At 45.2% G+C, this 14,744-nt stretch overlaps 1 protein-coding gene across 1 annotated transcript in view; it reads left to right on the top strand.

Moving 5' to 3' along the window:
• Positions 1–4,343, top strand: part of GALM (galactose mutarotase) — a 73,994-nt gene extending 69,651 nt beyond the window's left edge. The window contains exons 6-7 of the mRNA XM_003817634.6: positions 1,357–1,531; positions 3,068–4,343. Coding sequence (XP_003817682.1) covers positions 1,357–1,531; positions 3,068–3,145 — 253 coding nt within the window. The 3' untranslated portion in view covers positions 3,146–4,343. The remainder of the gene's footprint in view (positions 1–1,356; positions 1,532–3,067) is intronic.
• Positions 4,344–14,744: the final 10,401 nt, after the last annotated feature.

The raw sequence follows: 14,744 nt of genomic DNA, 5'->3' as shown, positions 1-14,744 counted from the left end.
AAGTGCTGGGATTACAGGCGTGAACCACCATGTCCAGCTAAGGCCTGATTTAAAACAAACAAACAAAAAAAAAACACAGTGAATCTAGTGAAAACCCACAGCAGGACTGTTGTGAGGGGAGACCTAACTAAAAAACAGCCTGTTTAAGTCCCAGGGAGGGGGACAGTTTAATTTAGAAAAGCTTCTCTTCACTTTCATGAGACAGGGCTGGTTGTTTTGCCAGGTCAAGCAGAGCCCTAATTCTTTATGAAAAAGAATCTCAGCCTGGCATGGTGGCTCACGCCTGTAATCCCAGCACTTTGGGAGGCTCAGGCGGGTGGATCACCTGAAGTCAGGAGTTCAAGACCACCCTGGCCAACATGGTGAAACCCCGTCTCTACTAAAAATATAAAAATTAGCCAGGCATGGTGGTGGGCACCTATAATCTCAGCTACTCAGGAGGCTGAGGCAGGAGAATCACTTGAACCCAGGGGGTGGAAGTTGTAGTGAGCCAAGATCATGCCACTGCACTCCAGGCTAGGCAACAGAGCAAAACTCCATCTCAAAAAAAAAAAAAGAATCTCAGGCCAGGTGCAGTGGCTCTCATGCCTATAATCCCAGCACTTTTGGAGGCTGAGGTGGTCAGATCACCTGAGGTCAGTAGTTCAAGACCAGTTGGGCCAACATGATGAAACCCCGACAATACTAAAAGTACAAAAAATTAGCCGGATGTGGTGGCAGGTACCTGTAATCCCAGCTACTCTAGAGGCTGAGGCAGGAGAATTGCTTGAACCAAGGGGGCGGAGGTTGCAGTGAGCCAAGATCGCACCACTGCACTCCCCCCTGGGTGACAGAGCCAGACTCCATCTCAAAACAAACAAACAAACAAAAATTAGCTGGACATGGTAGTGCGCACCTGCAGTCCCAGCTACTGGGGAGCTGAGGTGGGAGAATTGCTTGAGCCCGGGAGGCTGAGGTTGCAGTGAGCCGAGGTCGCGCCACTGCACTCCAGCCTGGGCAATAGAGAAAGACTCTATTTCAAAAAAAAAAAAAAAAAAAAAAGCATGTCAGCCTCTCCAGGACCTTCCTCTCTCCAACCTGGCTGCTGCCTTCCTCCCTACTCCCCAGCTGGCAGGAGTGAGTCTGTTTTGTGATGCCCCAAAGAAGCTACTGAGGATCCTGAAAGCCACCTGCTCATGCCTTGCCTTTGAGACTGGAAGAATTTTCCATCATGCTCTTCCTAACTTCATCTCCTCCTTATATCTTGTGTCTGCTCTGTGGCTGGGTCTGATTCCTGTCTCAAAGCCGCTTCCCAGCTTCTACTCCTCCCCGCCTGCTTTTCTGCCCTGGACTCATGTTGTTTGTATTTCTTACCAGGGTGCATCATGCTGCAAGTGGGCGGGTACTAGAAGTATACACCACCCAGCCCGGGGTCCAGTTTTACACGGGCAACTTCCTGGATGGCACATTAAAGGGCAAGAATGGAGCTGTCTATCCCAAGCACTCCGGTTTCTGCCTGGAGACTCAGAACTGGCCTGATGCAGTCAATCAGGTAATGCCACAGGCTGGCTTTTCGGAGTGGAGTTGTGTCCAAGGTCACACTATACGACAGAGTTCACTACACTCGAATCAGCTTGTATGATTCAAAAGTTCATGCTTTGTTTGTTTGGTTTGTTTTTTGAGACAGTCTCACTCTTGTCGCCTAGGCTGTAGTGCAGTGGCACGATCTCAGCTCACTGCAACCTCCGCCTCCTGGGTCCAAGCGATTCTCCTGCCCCAGCCTTCCGAGTAGCTAGGATTACAGGTGCCTACCACCATGCCTGCTTAATCTTTGTATTTTTAGTAGAGACAGGGTTCCACCATGTTGGCCAGGCTGGTCTCAAACTCCTGACCTCAGGTGATCCACCTGCCTTGGGCCTCCCAAAGTGCTAGGATTATAGGCGTGAGCAACTGTGCCAGGCTCAAAAGTTCATGCTTATTCTCTTCTGCAAGTCACAGAAAACCCATAGCCAAGCTACTGACATGGGATTTACATGGTTTTAAGAAAGCTGAAATTTTGTACCTTCAAAGCCTTTATCCAGTTTGTTTCTCCTTACCAATACCTTCTCGTTTTCTGCAGCCACACTTAAGGAGAGCTTCCATATCGTCTCCTCCTATGTGCTCCCTCATAACTTTCTTTTCTGGTTGTTACCTAGAGCAGTACTCCTGAAAGTGCCAGCCCACAATAAGAAGCTTGCACCTTGGGCTGGGCAAGGTGGCTCATGCCTGTAATCCCAGCACTTTGGGAGGCTGAGGCGGGAGGATTGCTTGAGCCTGAGATTGAGGCTAACCTGGGCAACACAGGGAGACCCCATCTTTACAGATTATTAGAAAAATTAGCCGGGTGTGGTAGTGCACACCTGTGGCCCCAGCTACTTGGGAGGCTGAGGTGGGAGGATCCCTGAGCCTGGGAGGTCAAGGCTGCAGTGAGCCATGATCACACCACTGCACTCCAGCCTGTGCAACAGAATGAGACCCTGTCTTTAAAAAAAAAAAAAAAAAGGGCCAGGTGCGGTGGCTCACACCTGTAATCCCAGCACTTTGAGAGTCTGAGGCAGGTGTATCACTTGAGGTCAGGAGTTCGAGACCAGCCCGGTCAACATGACAAAACCCTGTCTCTAGTAAAAATAAAAAAATTATCTGGGCATGGTGGCAGGTGCCTGTGATCCCAGCTACTCTGGAGGCTGAGGCAGGAGAATCGCTTGAACCCAGGAAGCGGGGTTTGCAGTGAGCTGAGATCGCCCCACTGCACTCCAGCCTGGGCAACAGAGCAAGACTCCATCTCAAAAAAAAAAAAAGCCTACACCTTACACCAGATTATAGATCAACACACTGCTTCCCTTCATCAGGAAAGCCTTCCTTTAACAAAGTGTGCTTTTTTCACTCTGATTAAAGTTCTTTATCTCACTATGAACCAATCATAAACAGTTCCCGCACTGGCAGCCATCCACAGAGCACTGGTCTAGAAGCCCGTCCAGAAGCACACCCAAATGGTTAATGTTGCAGCCTGCGGTGTCAAGCATCACCTGTGTTGTTTCCCCCTTCACAGCCCCGCTTCCCTCCTGTGCTGCTGAGGCCTGGTGAGGAGTATGATCACACCACCTGGTGCAAGTTTTCTGTGGCTTAAGGAAGTGTGAAGATATGATCCAGTCCAGGGCTAGGCTCAGCCACCTGTCTCCTGTCCAGAAAAAAGGTGAAGATTAAGAAGCTTTCAGAATGATTCTATGGATTAAAATCATACAAATGGTGGCTGTTTTGAGAATCAGCCTGGGTATTGATTTCCTTTTCCAGTGACTGGCTCCAGACCATGTCTCATGACCAGCTCGATTCCCTGTGCAGTTCAGAGGGCAAGTGAACCCAACCAACAATGTCGTCATCTAAGCCCTGACCCTAGCCAGGGACTCCCATGCTGCTGTTGGCTCCATCTCTCCACACTGCCTCTTTCTTTTCAACTTTTTGCCCTTCCTTTCTTTAAAGCTATTCTCACATTGCTTTTATTTCCTCCTCCTTCACCTCCAACCACTGTCAGCAGCACTCCGGAGTTTTCAAATGTCACATTAGCCTCACCCTGCGTGCTAGGAGATGGACCTGTCTCTATACAGCAGTAGATGATTGATAAGTGAGGAAACTGAGGCTTACAGAGGTTGAAGACCAACAAGCTAATAAATAAAAAGTTGAGGCCGGGCACAGTGGCTCACGCCTGTAATCCCAGCACTTTGGAAAGCCGAGGCAGGCGGATCACGAGGTCAGGAGATCGAGACCATCCTGGCTAACACGGTGAAACCCCATCTCTACATAAAAAATTAGCTGGGTGTGGTAGCACGCACCTGTAGTCCCAGCTACTTGGGAGGCTGAAGCAGGAGAATCGCTTGAACCTGGGAGGTGGAGGTTGCAGTGAGCCGAGATCATGCCACTGCACTGGGCAACAGAGCAAAACTCGATCTCAAAAAAAAAAAAGAGGAAATAAAAACAGCTCTCTCTCTCGGGAGAGGGAGGGGACTTCCGAGAGGAAAAGGCCTGCAAGAGCCTTTGGGTTAACTGAGAAAGCACAGCCCGGCCAACGCTTGGGAAGAAAGGCAGGCAAGCACTGGAGACAGGAACCATTAGGATGAGGAGAGAGCCTTGCCTTTCACAGCACAGTGCGGATGACATTGCACCAGGGACAGAGATTGTATGTGACAAGGCTGGGGGCTCCTTCTTTCCTAGACAATCAAAGTATCGGTGATGGGTTTTGGTTGGTGATTTTGAAAAAAAAAAAAAAGTATGTTATACTAATGTATACTGTACTGAATTGAAATAAAACCAAAATCTGCATCTTCAGAAGACTTGTTCCTTTACTCAGCTTGAAATCTCTCAGGCGTGGACCTTTGGGAAATGGACCAAGAATATGGGTGTGTTCTGGATTCTACTTTGCCCTCCAGTGGGAGCCCTGGCATTTTCCTACCTAACAGTTAGGAAAGCTATCTCAGTGGAAGTAGCTTTCCACACTTCCTCTTTCTTGGTAACCGATAATAAACCAAAGATCTTGTTTATTTTTTAATTCACTTCAGCATGGATTTTCTGAGCACCTGCTCTGTACACAGCCCTCTGCTGGGTCTGTGAAGGGATTCAGGTCAGGTGTGATGCTGCCCACGGCAGCCAGTCAGGCGAGGTACACGCTCAGTTGTCTTCTCACTGGTGAGGTTAACTTTGGTGACTTGAGCAAGATGCTGCCTGCAGATCTCTCCACTCTTATTAAAGTTACCAATGTATACATTAGCCAAGAGGCCTCAGAGGTGAACTATTAAGCTGACTGCAACCCAGCTACCAATTTGATTATTAAATTGTTCGACGCAGGGTTCTCATACTCTAGGTGCCAGCAATCATTTAGGAAATCCCAGAGAAGAAAAGAATGAACATTTTCTTATTCACAAGTGTAGAGTTGCCAGTTGCCCCTGCTTTCTGTATCCTGACCAAAAGTCACAGAGTGCCTTGACCTTTGTCACCTCGCCAGCTGCAGATTTTTCCTAGCAGGCTTGAACCCAAACCGGGCCTTGAACATTCCCAGGCACTGATAAATCTGTCTAGGTTGTTCCCTAAAACACTAAAAGAAACTGGCACTGGGCCGGGCACAGTGGCTCACGCCTGTAATCCCAACACTTTGGGAGGCCGAGGCAGGTGGATCACCTGAGATCAGGCATTCAAGACCAGCCTGGCCAACATGGTGAAACCCCGTCTCAACTAAAAAAAAAAAAAAAATACAAAAATATTAGCTGGGCATGGTGGCGGGCGCCTGTAATCTCAGTTAGTCGGGAGGCTGAAGCAGGAGAATTGCTTAAGCCCAGGAGGCGGAGGTCGCAGTAAGCCAAAATCACGCCATTGCACTCCAGCCTGGGTGACAGCAAGACTCTGTCTCAAAAAAAAAAAAAAAAAAAAAAAAGAAAGAAAAAGAAAAAAGAAACTGGCTCTGGCCCTGAGCCAAATTCCTTTAACTGTCATAGAAACTCCCTCACTGCTGATATACCTGGGCAGAACACCCCTTTTCTCTCTCAACGATTGCTGCAGCACTCTGTAAGGAAGTTCCTCTAATAAATGCTTTGGATTGATCACCCTGGCGCTTAGAGCTTCTTTCTTTGAAATCCCAGCCGGCCCTATCTCGAGATAGTTTGGAGCACTCCCTGATGGGGTCTCCCCTGCTGCCACTATGGGGGCGATTCCAGCCCTGGATCCACTGAGACAAAACAAAGAAATGTAACAACTACAAATTAGTTCTTAACGTAATGGCCTCTAGGTTTGAGAATGCCAAATTAATTAATTAATTAGCCAAATACTTTGTTTTCTTCTGTCCAAAAAGATTATTGTTTTTATAAGAAGCCAAGTCTACAGTAGTCCAAGTAAGGATATTCATTGCCTGTAGGGCAGCTGAAATAAGTTACTGGCCTTTAAATTAATGGTGTTTATAAAAGCAAGTAAAAAGGCGGCCAGGCGCTGTGGCTCACATCTGTAATCCCAGCACTTTGGGAGGCCAAGGTGGGTGGATTGCCTGAGGTCAGGAGTTTGAGACCAGTCTGGCCAACCAGGTGAAACCTGGTTTGAGACCAGGCTGGCCAACCATCTCTACTAATAATACAAAAAAATTAGCTGGGCGTGGTGTCATGCACCTGTAATCCCAGCTACTCAGGAGGCTGAGAGAGGGAAATTGCTTGAACCAGGGAGGTGGAGGTTGCAGTGAGCCGAGATCTCGCCACTGCACTCCAGCCTGGGCGACAGAGCGAGACTCTGTCTTAAAAAAAAAAAAAAGGCTACATTTGTCACACCATGCATCTGAGGGAAGCAAAAATTTAGAGAAACTCTTTTTGTGGCAGCAACCAATCTGTCCTTTTTCATGAAACACACGACAACTTTGCTTGAGAAGCCCTTCCATGTGCTTATAAGACATAGATTGTGACATGTGACAGCATGTGAGCATAATTGGGTGATTTTATGATAAAATCGCTGAAGGCCCCAGCAAGAAGTAAAATTTTAGAAGGTGCTGGACGCGGTGGCTCACGCCTGTAATCCCAGCACTTTGGGAGGCCAAGGCGGGTGGATCACTAGGTCAGGAGTTCAAGACCAGCCTGGCCAAGATGGTGAAATCCCGTCTCTACTAAAAACACAAAAATTAGCCAGGCATGGTGGCAGGTGCCTGTAATCCCAGCTACTCAGGAGGCTGAGGCAGATAACTGCTTGAACCTGCGACGCGGAGGTTGCAGTGAGCCTAGATTGCGTCACTGCACTCCAGCCTGGGTTACAGAGCAAGACTCTGTCTCAAAAATAAAAAACTGTACAAGGTAAGATGTCATATTAAAATAATTACACAAACACTGCTGTGAAGACTAAGATGTCATGCTGTGGAGGTGGAACTGGAGAGTTTACGAAAAGTAGAACATGAAAAAAATGCAGGACTACCAGCACAGGGCAGGAAGGAAGCCCAGCATGTGTCCTGGTCCCCGGCCAGTTCCCATTTTCACTCTTAACCATTTTAAGCAATTGGATCACCAGTTTTCAAGAGGCTGTTTGGACAGGAGTGCAATCCTTTCCCAATCAAGGCATTTCCTGCTTAACTCAGTTACGCAGATCATCATTAAAGTCTCGTGCTTTGGGCAGCACTTCCAGCTATAGTCAGGCAAGGACGTCAGCAAATCCTCTCCTTATTATAGTTCGAGCAATTAAAATGCTGAAAAAATTTGACGAAACTTTTTTTTTGTTGTTTATAGAGATGGGGGGGTCTTACTATGTTGCCCAGGTTGGTCTTGAATTCCTGCCCTCAAGCAATCCCCCCTCCAGCCTCAGCCTCCTAAGTACCTGCAACTATAAGCACGCACCACTACTCCCAGCTCAAAACAATTTTGGTGTTCTGGAAACAGACATAAAACCTTCCAGTCTGAGATATGTCGTCTGAAAAACTACTGAGCTTTGAGTAGGAATAGTGGGAGTCTGTAGTGTTCTTGCCTGGGGCTGTTCGCATCCCCCTCACTCCTCCAACTCAGTAATTGTGAAGGTTCTGCTGAGGCAAAACAGAACATGAGGACAAGCAAGCAGCTGTGGTTGAAAGAGGGTTAACTCCATTTGGAGGTGTGAGTGGCAGCCATATCCAAACCATCATCAATAGAAGTAACAATCCCAGTGCTGTGCAGGCAGGGAGGGCCTATGGCTCTACTGGCCTGAGGTTGCAGTCATGGCTGCAAGCAGATTTTTGGCTGATCGGAGGCTGGGTACATGTGCAACAGAGATGAAGGGCTCAACAAAAAGTAAAACTTAAGATAGACTTGAAAGCAGCCTGAATATTAAAATTACTCACTTACCTACACACAGACGCATCAGCAGAGGACAGAAGTCTGACTGGTTGAGGTGTCAGCACAAACTCTCCAGAAAGTGGCTGTCCCCTAAGCTGTGCAGACACAAGGCAACCACCTAGAATTTTAAAATAAGCATAAGAAGCTGGGCATAGTGGTTCATGCCTGTAGTCCCAGCTACTCAGGAGGCTGAGACAGGAGGGTTGTTTGAGCCCAGGAGTTCAAGACTATAGTATACTATGATCCCACCTGTGAATAGCCAACTGCACTGCAGCCTGGACAACACAGGGAGACTCTGTCTTTTAAAAGATAAATAAACACAAGAATGTTGAAAACAAAAACAAAAACAAAAAAACTGGAGATTATAAAAAGGAATCAAGTAGGCTGGGGCCAATGGCTCACGCCTGTAATCCCAGCACTCTGGGAGCCCGAGGCAGGCAGATCACCTGAGGCCAGCGGTTTGAGACCAGCCTGGCCAACATGGCAAAACCCAATCTGTACTAAAAATGCAAAAATTAGCTAGGTGTGGTGGTGCACACCTGTAATCCCAGCCACTTGGGAGGCTGAGCCAGGAGAATTGCTTGAACCTCGGAGGCGGAGGTTGCAGTAAGCTGAGATCATGCCACTGCACTCCATCCTGGGTGACAGAGTGAGACACTACCTCAAAAAAAAAAAAAAAAAAAAAAGGGAATCAAGTAAAAGTTTGTTGAAAACAGTATAATGATGCATAAAAAGTTAACTAGAGAGGCCAGGCACAATGGCTCACACCTGTAATCCCAGCACTTTGGGAGGCTGAGGTGGGCGGATCACTTAAGGACAGTAATTCAAGACCAGCCTGGTCAACCTGGCGAAACCCCATCTCTACTATTACTACAAAAATTAGCCAGGCATCACCACGTGCCTGTGCCTGTAATACTGGGAGGCTGAGGCACGAGAATCACTTGAACCCGGGAGGCAGAAGTTGCAGTGAGCCAAGATCACGCCACTGCACTCCAGCCTGGGCAACACAGTGAAACTGTCTCAAAAAAAAAAAAAAAAAAAAAAAAAGTTAACTAGAGAGAGTCAGAAGTAGATTTGAGACAGCAGAAGAAAGAGTAAGTGAACTTGAAGGTAGATTAATAGGAATTATTCAATCTGAAAAACAGAAAAGAGATTGAAGAAAACTGAACAGAACCTCAGAGACCTGTGAGAAAACAAGCACATGAGCGTATGAGTAATGGGAGTCCAAAGAGAGGGACAAAAAAAATAATGGCAAAAAACTTCCAAATTTGATGAAAACCAATTATCTATAAATCTAAGAAGCTCAACAAACTTCAAGAATAGAGATTCCCATCTAGATACACCAAACTGTTGATACATTTAAACTGCTGAATGTCAAAAGCAAACAAAATTTGAAAGCAGCAAGAGAAAAATGACTCCTCGCTACAGGGGACCACCAGCACCAGTACAATTAACAGCTGACTTCTCATCTGGAACAATGGAGTCCAGAATGCCGTGGAATGGCACGGTCAAAGTGCTTCAAAACCAGAGATTCAATTATCACCCAGAACTATCCTTCAAAAGCAAAGGTGAAATAAAGACTAGGGAATTCATTGCTAGCAAGCCTGCCTTACGAGAAATACTAGAGGAAGTCCTCCATACTGAAATTACACCAGAATCCATGGAAAGAAATAAGATCAGAAATAGTAAATATATGGATTAATAAGAAAGACATTGTATTTTTTCATTTATTCTCTTAAAAGACATAAGATTAGCTGGGCATGGTGGTTCACGTCTGTAATCCCAGCACTTTGGGAGGCTGAGGCAGGCGGATCACAAGGTCAAAAGATCAAGACAATCCTGGCCAACATGGTGAAACCCTGTCTCTACTAAAACTACAAAAATTAGCCGGGCATGGTGGCACGTGCCTGTAGTCCCAGCTACTCAGGAGGCTGAGGCAGGAGGACTGCTTGAACCCAGGAGGCAGAGGTTGCAGTGAGCCAAGATCATGCCACTGCACTCCAGCCTGGCAACAGAGTGAGACTCCGTCTCAAAAAAAAAAAAAAAGACGTTAAGATTGCACAAAGCAATACTTGTAACACTGTAGTATCAAGTTTAGAATACATAAATATAGCATAAAAGAGGGAAGAGTAAAAGGAAATAGCACTGGGGTGTAATTTCTATATTTTACCAGAGTATTAATCAGAACTAGATTGTGGTAAGATTCAACCACTAACTAAAAAATAGTTTTAAAAAATCAAGAGGAATTAAGTAACACACTTAATTTTTTATACTAAAAAAAATATTTAGGCCAGACATGGTGGCTCATGCCTATAATCCCACCACTTTGGGAGGTCGAGGCGGGTGGATCACCTGAGCTCAGGGGTTTGAAACCAGCCTGGCCAACGTGGCGAAACCCCATCTCTACTAAAAATACAAAATTAGCCAGGCGTGGTGGCGCATGCCTGTAATCCCAGCTACTTGGGAGGCTGAGGCAGGAGAAATCGCTTGAACCCAGGAGGCGGAGGAGGTTGCAGTGAGCGGAGATCATGCCACTGCACTCCAGCCTGGGTGGCTGAGCAAGACTCTCAAAAACAAACAAAAACAAACAACAACACACACACACACACACACACACACACAACGCCGTCCTTCTCCTTCAGTGCCCCACCAGGGCTTATTTTCTTTGTGACAGAGTGTAGAGGGAGTTTAGGTCATCATACAGACCTGGTAAATACTTCTTCAAAATTCCTTAATAGAGGGCCAGGCATGCTGGCTCACACCTGTAATCCCAGCACTTTGGGAGGCTGAGGTGGGTGGATCACCTGAGGTCGGGAACTTGAGACCAGCCTGATCAACATGGAGAAACCCCGTCTCTACTAAAAATACAAAATTAGCCAGGCGTGGTGACACATGCCTATAATCCTAACTACTCAAGAGGCTGAGGCAGGAAAATAGCTTGAACCCGGGAGGTGGAGGTTGCGGTGAGCGAAATCGCGCCACTGCACTCCAGGCTGAGCAACAAGAGCAAAACTCTGTCTCAAAAAAAAAAAAAAAAAAAAAAAATTCTGAATAGAATGTTAACTTTTTTTAAAAGATGATTATTTCTTTGAGCACAGCGACCTCTACTGGTACCAATATAAATTAAAATGCAGTTTCTGTTTTTTTCAGTTTCCTTTCCAGCATGGGATCATTTGGAGACAGAGAAACCTAGAGGACAATAGCAGAATCCTTTAATTCACATGTGAGTGCTGCTACTTCCTTATTATAGTAGAATAAACCAGGCCAATCTTCCAATAACTAACACCACTTCCAGAGCAGTGGTTTTCAATTCTGGTTGCGTATTAGAAGAACCAGGGGAGAAGCAAGGCACTGTGGCTCACACCTGTAATCCTAGCACTTACGGAGGCCAAGGCTGGTGGAATGCTTAAGCCCAGGAGTTCGAGACCCACCTAAGCAACATGGTGAAACCCCATCTTTAAGAAAAAAATACAAAAATTAGCTGGGTGTGGTGACATGTGCCTGTGGTCCCAGCTACTCAGGAGGCAGAGGCAGGAGGATCACCTGAGCCCAGGAAGTCAAGGCAGCGATCATGCCACTGCACTCCAGCCTGGGTGACAGATGCTGTCTCAGAAAAAATCACCAGGTGAAATTTTTACATTAATACCCAGGCTTCACCCTCAGTGATTCTTTCATTTGTATGTCTTTAAGCACCCTGGGTGATTTTAGTCTGCAACTAGCAATCAGAACCACTACCCTAGAGTAAAAGCTTTCCCTAGTATGGTCTCATTCATCCGTTTTACGGTAAGTGCGTAAATGTGTTTGGCTAGAATTTGCCCCCTAGCTTCACAAAGCACTTCAAGGAAAGAGTCCTGGATAAGTCAGGCTTCCCAGACCAAAAGTCTATCTTGGTAAGGCCCTGGCAACTCTACAAATAATCTTGGTACCCAAGATCTCCAGATAAAATTGTTTTGAAAGTTGTAAAGTTGAAGACACATATCTAAATCAGGGGCTGGCAAATATTTTCTGTAAAATGAAAAGGAGAGTAGATTTTACAGGCTTTGTTGGACTTTGTCACAACCACTCAACTCCACTACTGTTAGCACAAAAACAGTGACAGCCCATAAGCAAACAAGTCATAGCTGTTTCCATAAAACTTTATAAACACTACAATTTAAATTTCACACAACTTACATATGTCATAAAATGTTACAATTTTTATTCTTTTTCAACCACTTCAAAATGTAAAACAGCCGGGAATGGTGGCTCATGCCTGGAATCCCAGCACTTTGGGAGGCCAAAATGGGAGGATCACTTAAGCCCAGGAGTCCAAGAACAGCCTGGGCAACAAGGCGAGATCTCTACGAAAAATTAAAAAAAAAAAAAAATAGCCGACTGTGGTGGTGCAAGTCTGTAGTCCCAGCAACTCGGGAGACTGAGGTGGCAGAATCACTTGAGCCCAGTTCAGAGGCTGCAGTAAGCTGATTGTACCATGGCACTCCAGCCTGTGCGACAGAGAACCTGCCTCAAAAAAAATAAAAATTTATGCTGAGGCCAGGCGCGGTGGCTCACGCCTGTAATCTCAGCACTTTGGGAGGCCGAGGCAGACAGATCACCTAAGGTCAGGGTTCAAGGCCAGCCTGCCCAGCATGGCGAAACCCTGTCTCTACTAAAAGTACAAATTAGCAGGGCGTGGTGGCGGGCACCTGTAATCCAAGCTACTTGGGAGGCTGTGGCAGGAGAATCACTTGAACCCAGGAAGCAGAGGTTGCAGTGAGCCAAGATCACGCCACTGCACTCCAGCCTGGGCAACAGAGCGAGACTCCGTCTTAAAAAAAATCTATGCTGAAACACCATTTTTCAACTTGAGATTGGTAAAAATCAAGTTTGATAGCCCATCAGGTAGGAACTGATACAAAGAAACAGGTACTCCTATACACTGCCATGAAGGCAAACCAACAGTACCCAGCAAAAATTATAATGCACATACCCTTTGACTCAGCAATTTCCGAGGATGATCTAGGTAAGCATGTTCACCTATCAATGATGTACTGTACAGTACATCACCTGTCAATGATGTACAGTACAGTACATTCACTGCAACACTAATTTTTTTTTTTGAGACAGAGTCTTTCTGTCGCCCAGGCTGGAGTACAGTGGCGCAATCTCAGCTCACTGCAACCTCTATTCAATCAGGTTCAAGTGATTCTCCTGCCTCAGACTCCCAAGTAGCTGGGGGATTACAGGTGCGAGCCACCGCACCAAGCAAAAAAATTTTTTAAATTAAAAATAAAAACTGATTACTCTTCAGTGCTAGGCTAGTTTAGAAGGAATGAGTCTGGAGCAGCACTTCCAATCAGTGACAATCAATTTGGTAATCCCAATCACAGAAAACAAGTGGGGGGATGCACCAAAACAGGGGTGCCAAGTTGCACATGACCTAAGAGGTCAACAGCCCTTTTCCCCACAAAGCTGGAATTTAAAACCATTTTTGCCCCTACCCCTCCTCCACACCTTTTTATCCTTTCTATACTCATTTCTAGGACGCTACTAGCTGCCCATCCTAAAGCTACAGGATTAATGCCTCCTACTTTTGGCTGAGAGCTCCCACTTCCAAAAATTAAGTATCAGGATTATTTGTTCAATCTCTGCAGATTTATTGTTGAGTAAACTTATCTTTAAATAATACAGAACAATTAAAGCTAACCAAGTGCAACAGATAAATAAGCCTGCCAGTTATACACATAACTTTATACCAACCATAATTCAGCCAGTCAAAATTCCAAAAACAATCCAAATAACTTCCAACATACTAGCGATCAAACTACCGAATAAACTTGATGCAGACCAGTATTCCCAAGTTGCAATGGTATCCAATGACTTTGCTGAAATGCATAAAATGGACAAGCCTAGGTATCTGCACAACCAGCAGGTTTTTTTTTTTTTTTTTTTGTACCAAGGCTACAGAATGCCTGGTAAAAGCTTGACCAGAAAACTCTCAAAAGTAACTGTTACTGCCCTACTATTCTTAAGATATTTAAAATTTGAATAAAGAACCTACTGGCTATATAACATTCTAAGGTCTACCAGATGCTACCAAAAAATATTAGCTACATGGAGTGTTGCTAAATATAGCTGAGATTTACAAAACCACTTTAGTCTCATTGACATTTCTGATTGACATCTTTAATTACTTTGCACCAGCCTGGCAAAATAGAAGAATGTTGTGGTTGGGAACTGCAAAACCTAGCTAGAAGATTAACAACAGGTCTTTGCTCAGAATGAGACAATCCATTTGAATAGATGAAGAGTATCTGGGCTGGAAAATTTTGCAAAGCTGGTTTACATGAAGGTGTTTTGTCCCAATTTCAGACAATTCCTCAAACATGCATTTTTTGGTATAAAACTAGTTAACTAATGTAGAAAGCAAAGAAACAAGACCATTGAGTAGAACTCCCCGTATCTTGGGGAGTCCTAATTGACACTATGCCACCTAGTAGCCTGAAAGCTGCAATTAGTATAAAGATCATCCAGAAATCAGTTTCTATTTCTCATACATTTAATCAGTTTCGCTTAGTTCCTGTCATGCTCATGTAGACACATCAGTGGTCCTACTAGCTTCACCACTAATCATACAATACCTACTAACACCAACTTCAACCGGATTAGCTAACTTAAGGATCTGTCATGATGCATTCATGCTGTATTATAGGGGACTCAGGTCATCTTACCCAAAGCTACAAGGGTAAAATGGAATTTTCAAAGTCCCTTAAGATCCTGGCCAAGTTTTATGTATAGAATAGTGATGTTCAAGACTTAACCAACACCTTTCAATTCTGAATGTAGGTATGTATGAATAAGGTTAACAATTATAACGTCTGACTCTGAAATTTATCAAATTAAGAAGTGTTAATATTGAACACAAATCAAAAA

This window comes from Pan paniscus, chromosome 12 (genome assembly GCF_029289425.2).
Source record: "Pan paniscus chromosome 12, NHGRI_mPanPan1-v2.0_pri, whole genome shotgun sequence".
Taxonomy (NCBI): domain Eukaryota; kingdom Metazoa; phylum Chordata; class Mammalia; order Primates; family Hominidae; genus Pan; species Pan paniscus.
Note: the sequence above shows the minus strand (reverse complement) of the source record. Positions and strands in the feature narration are given on the sequence as shown.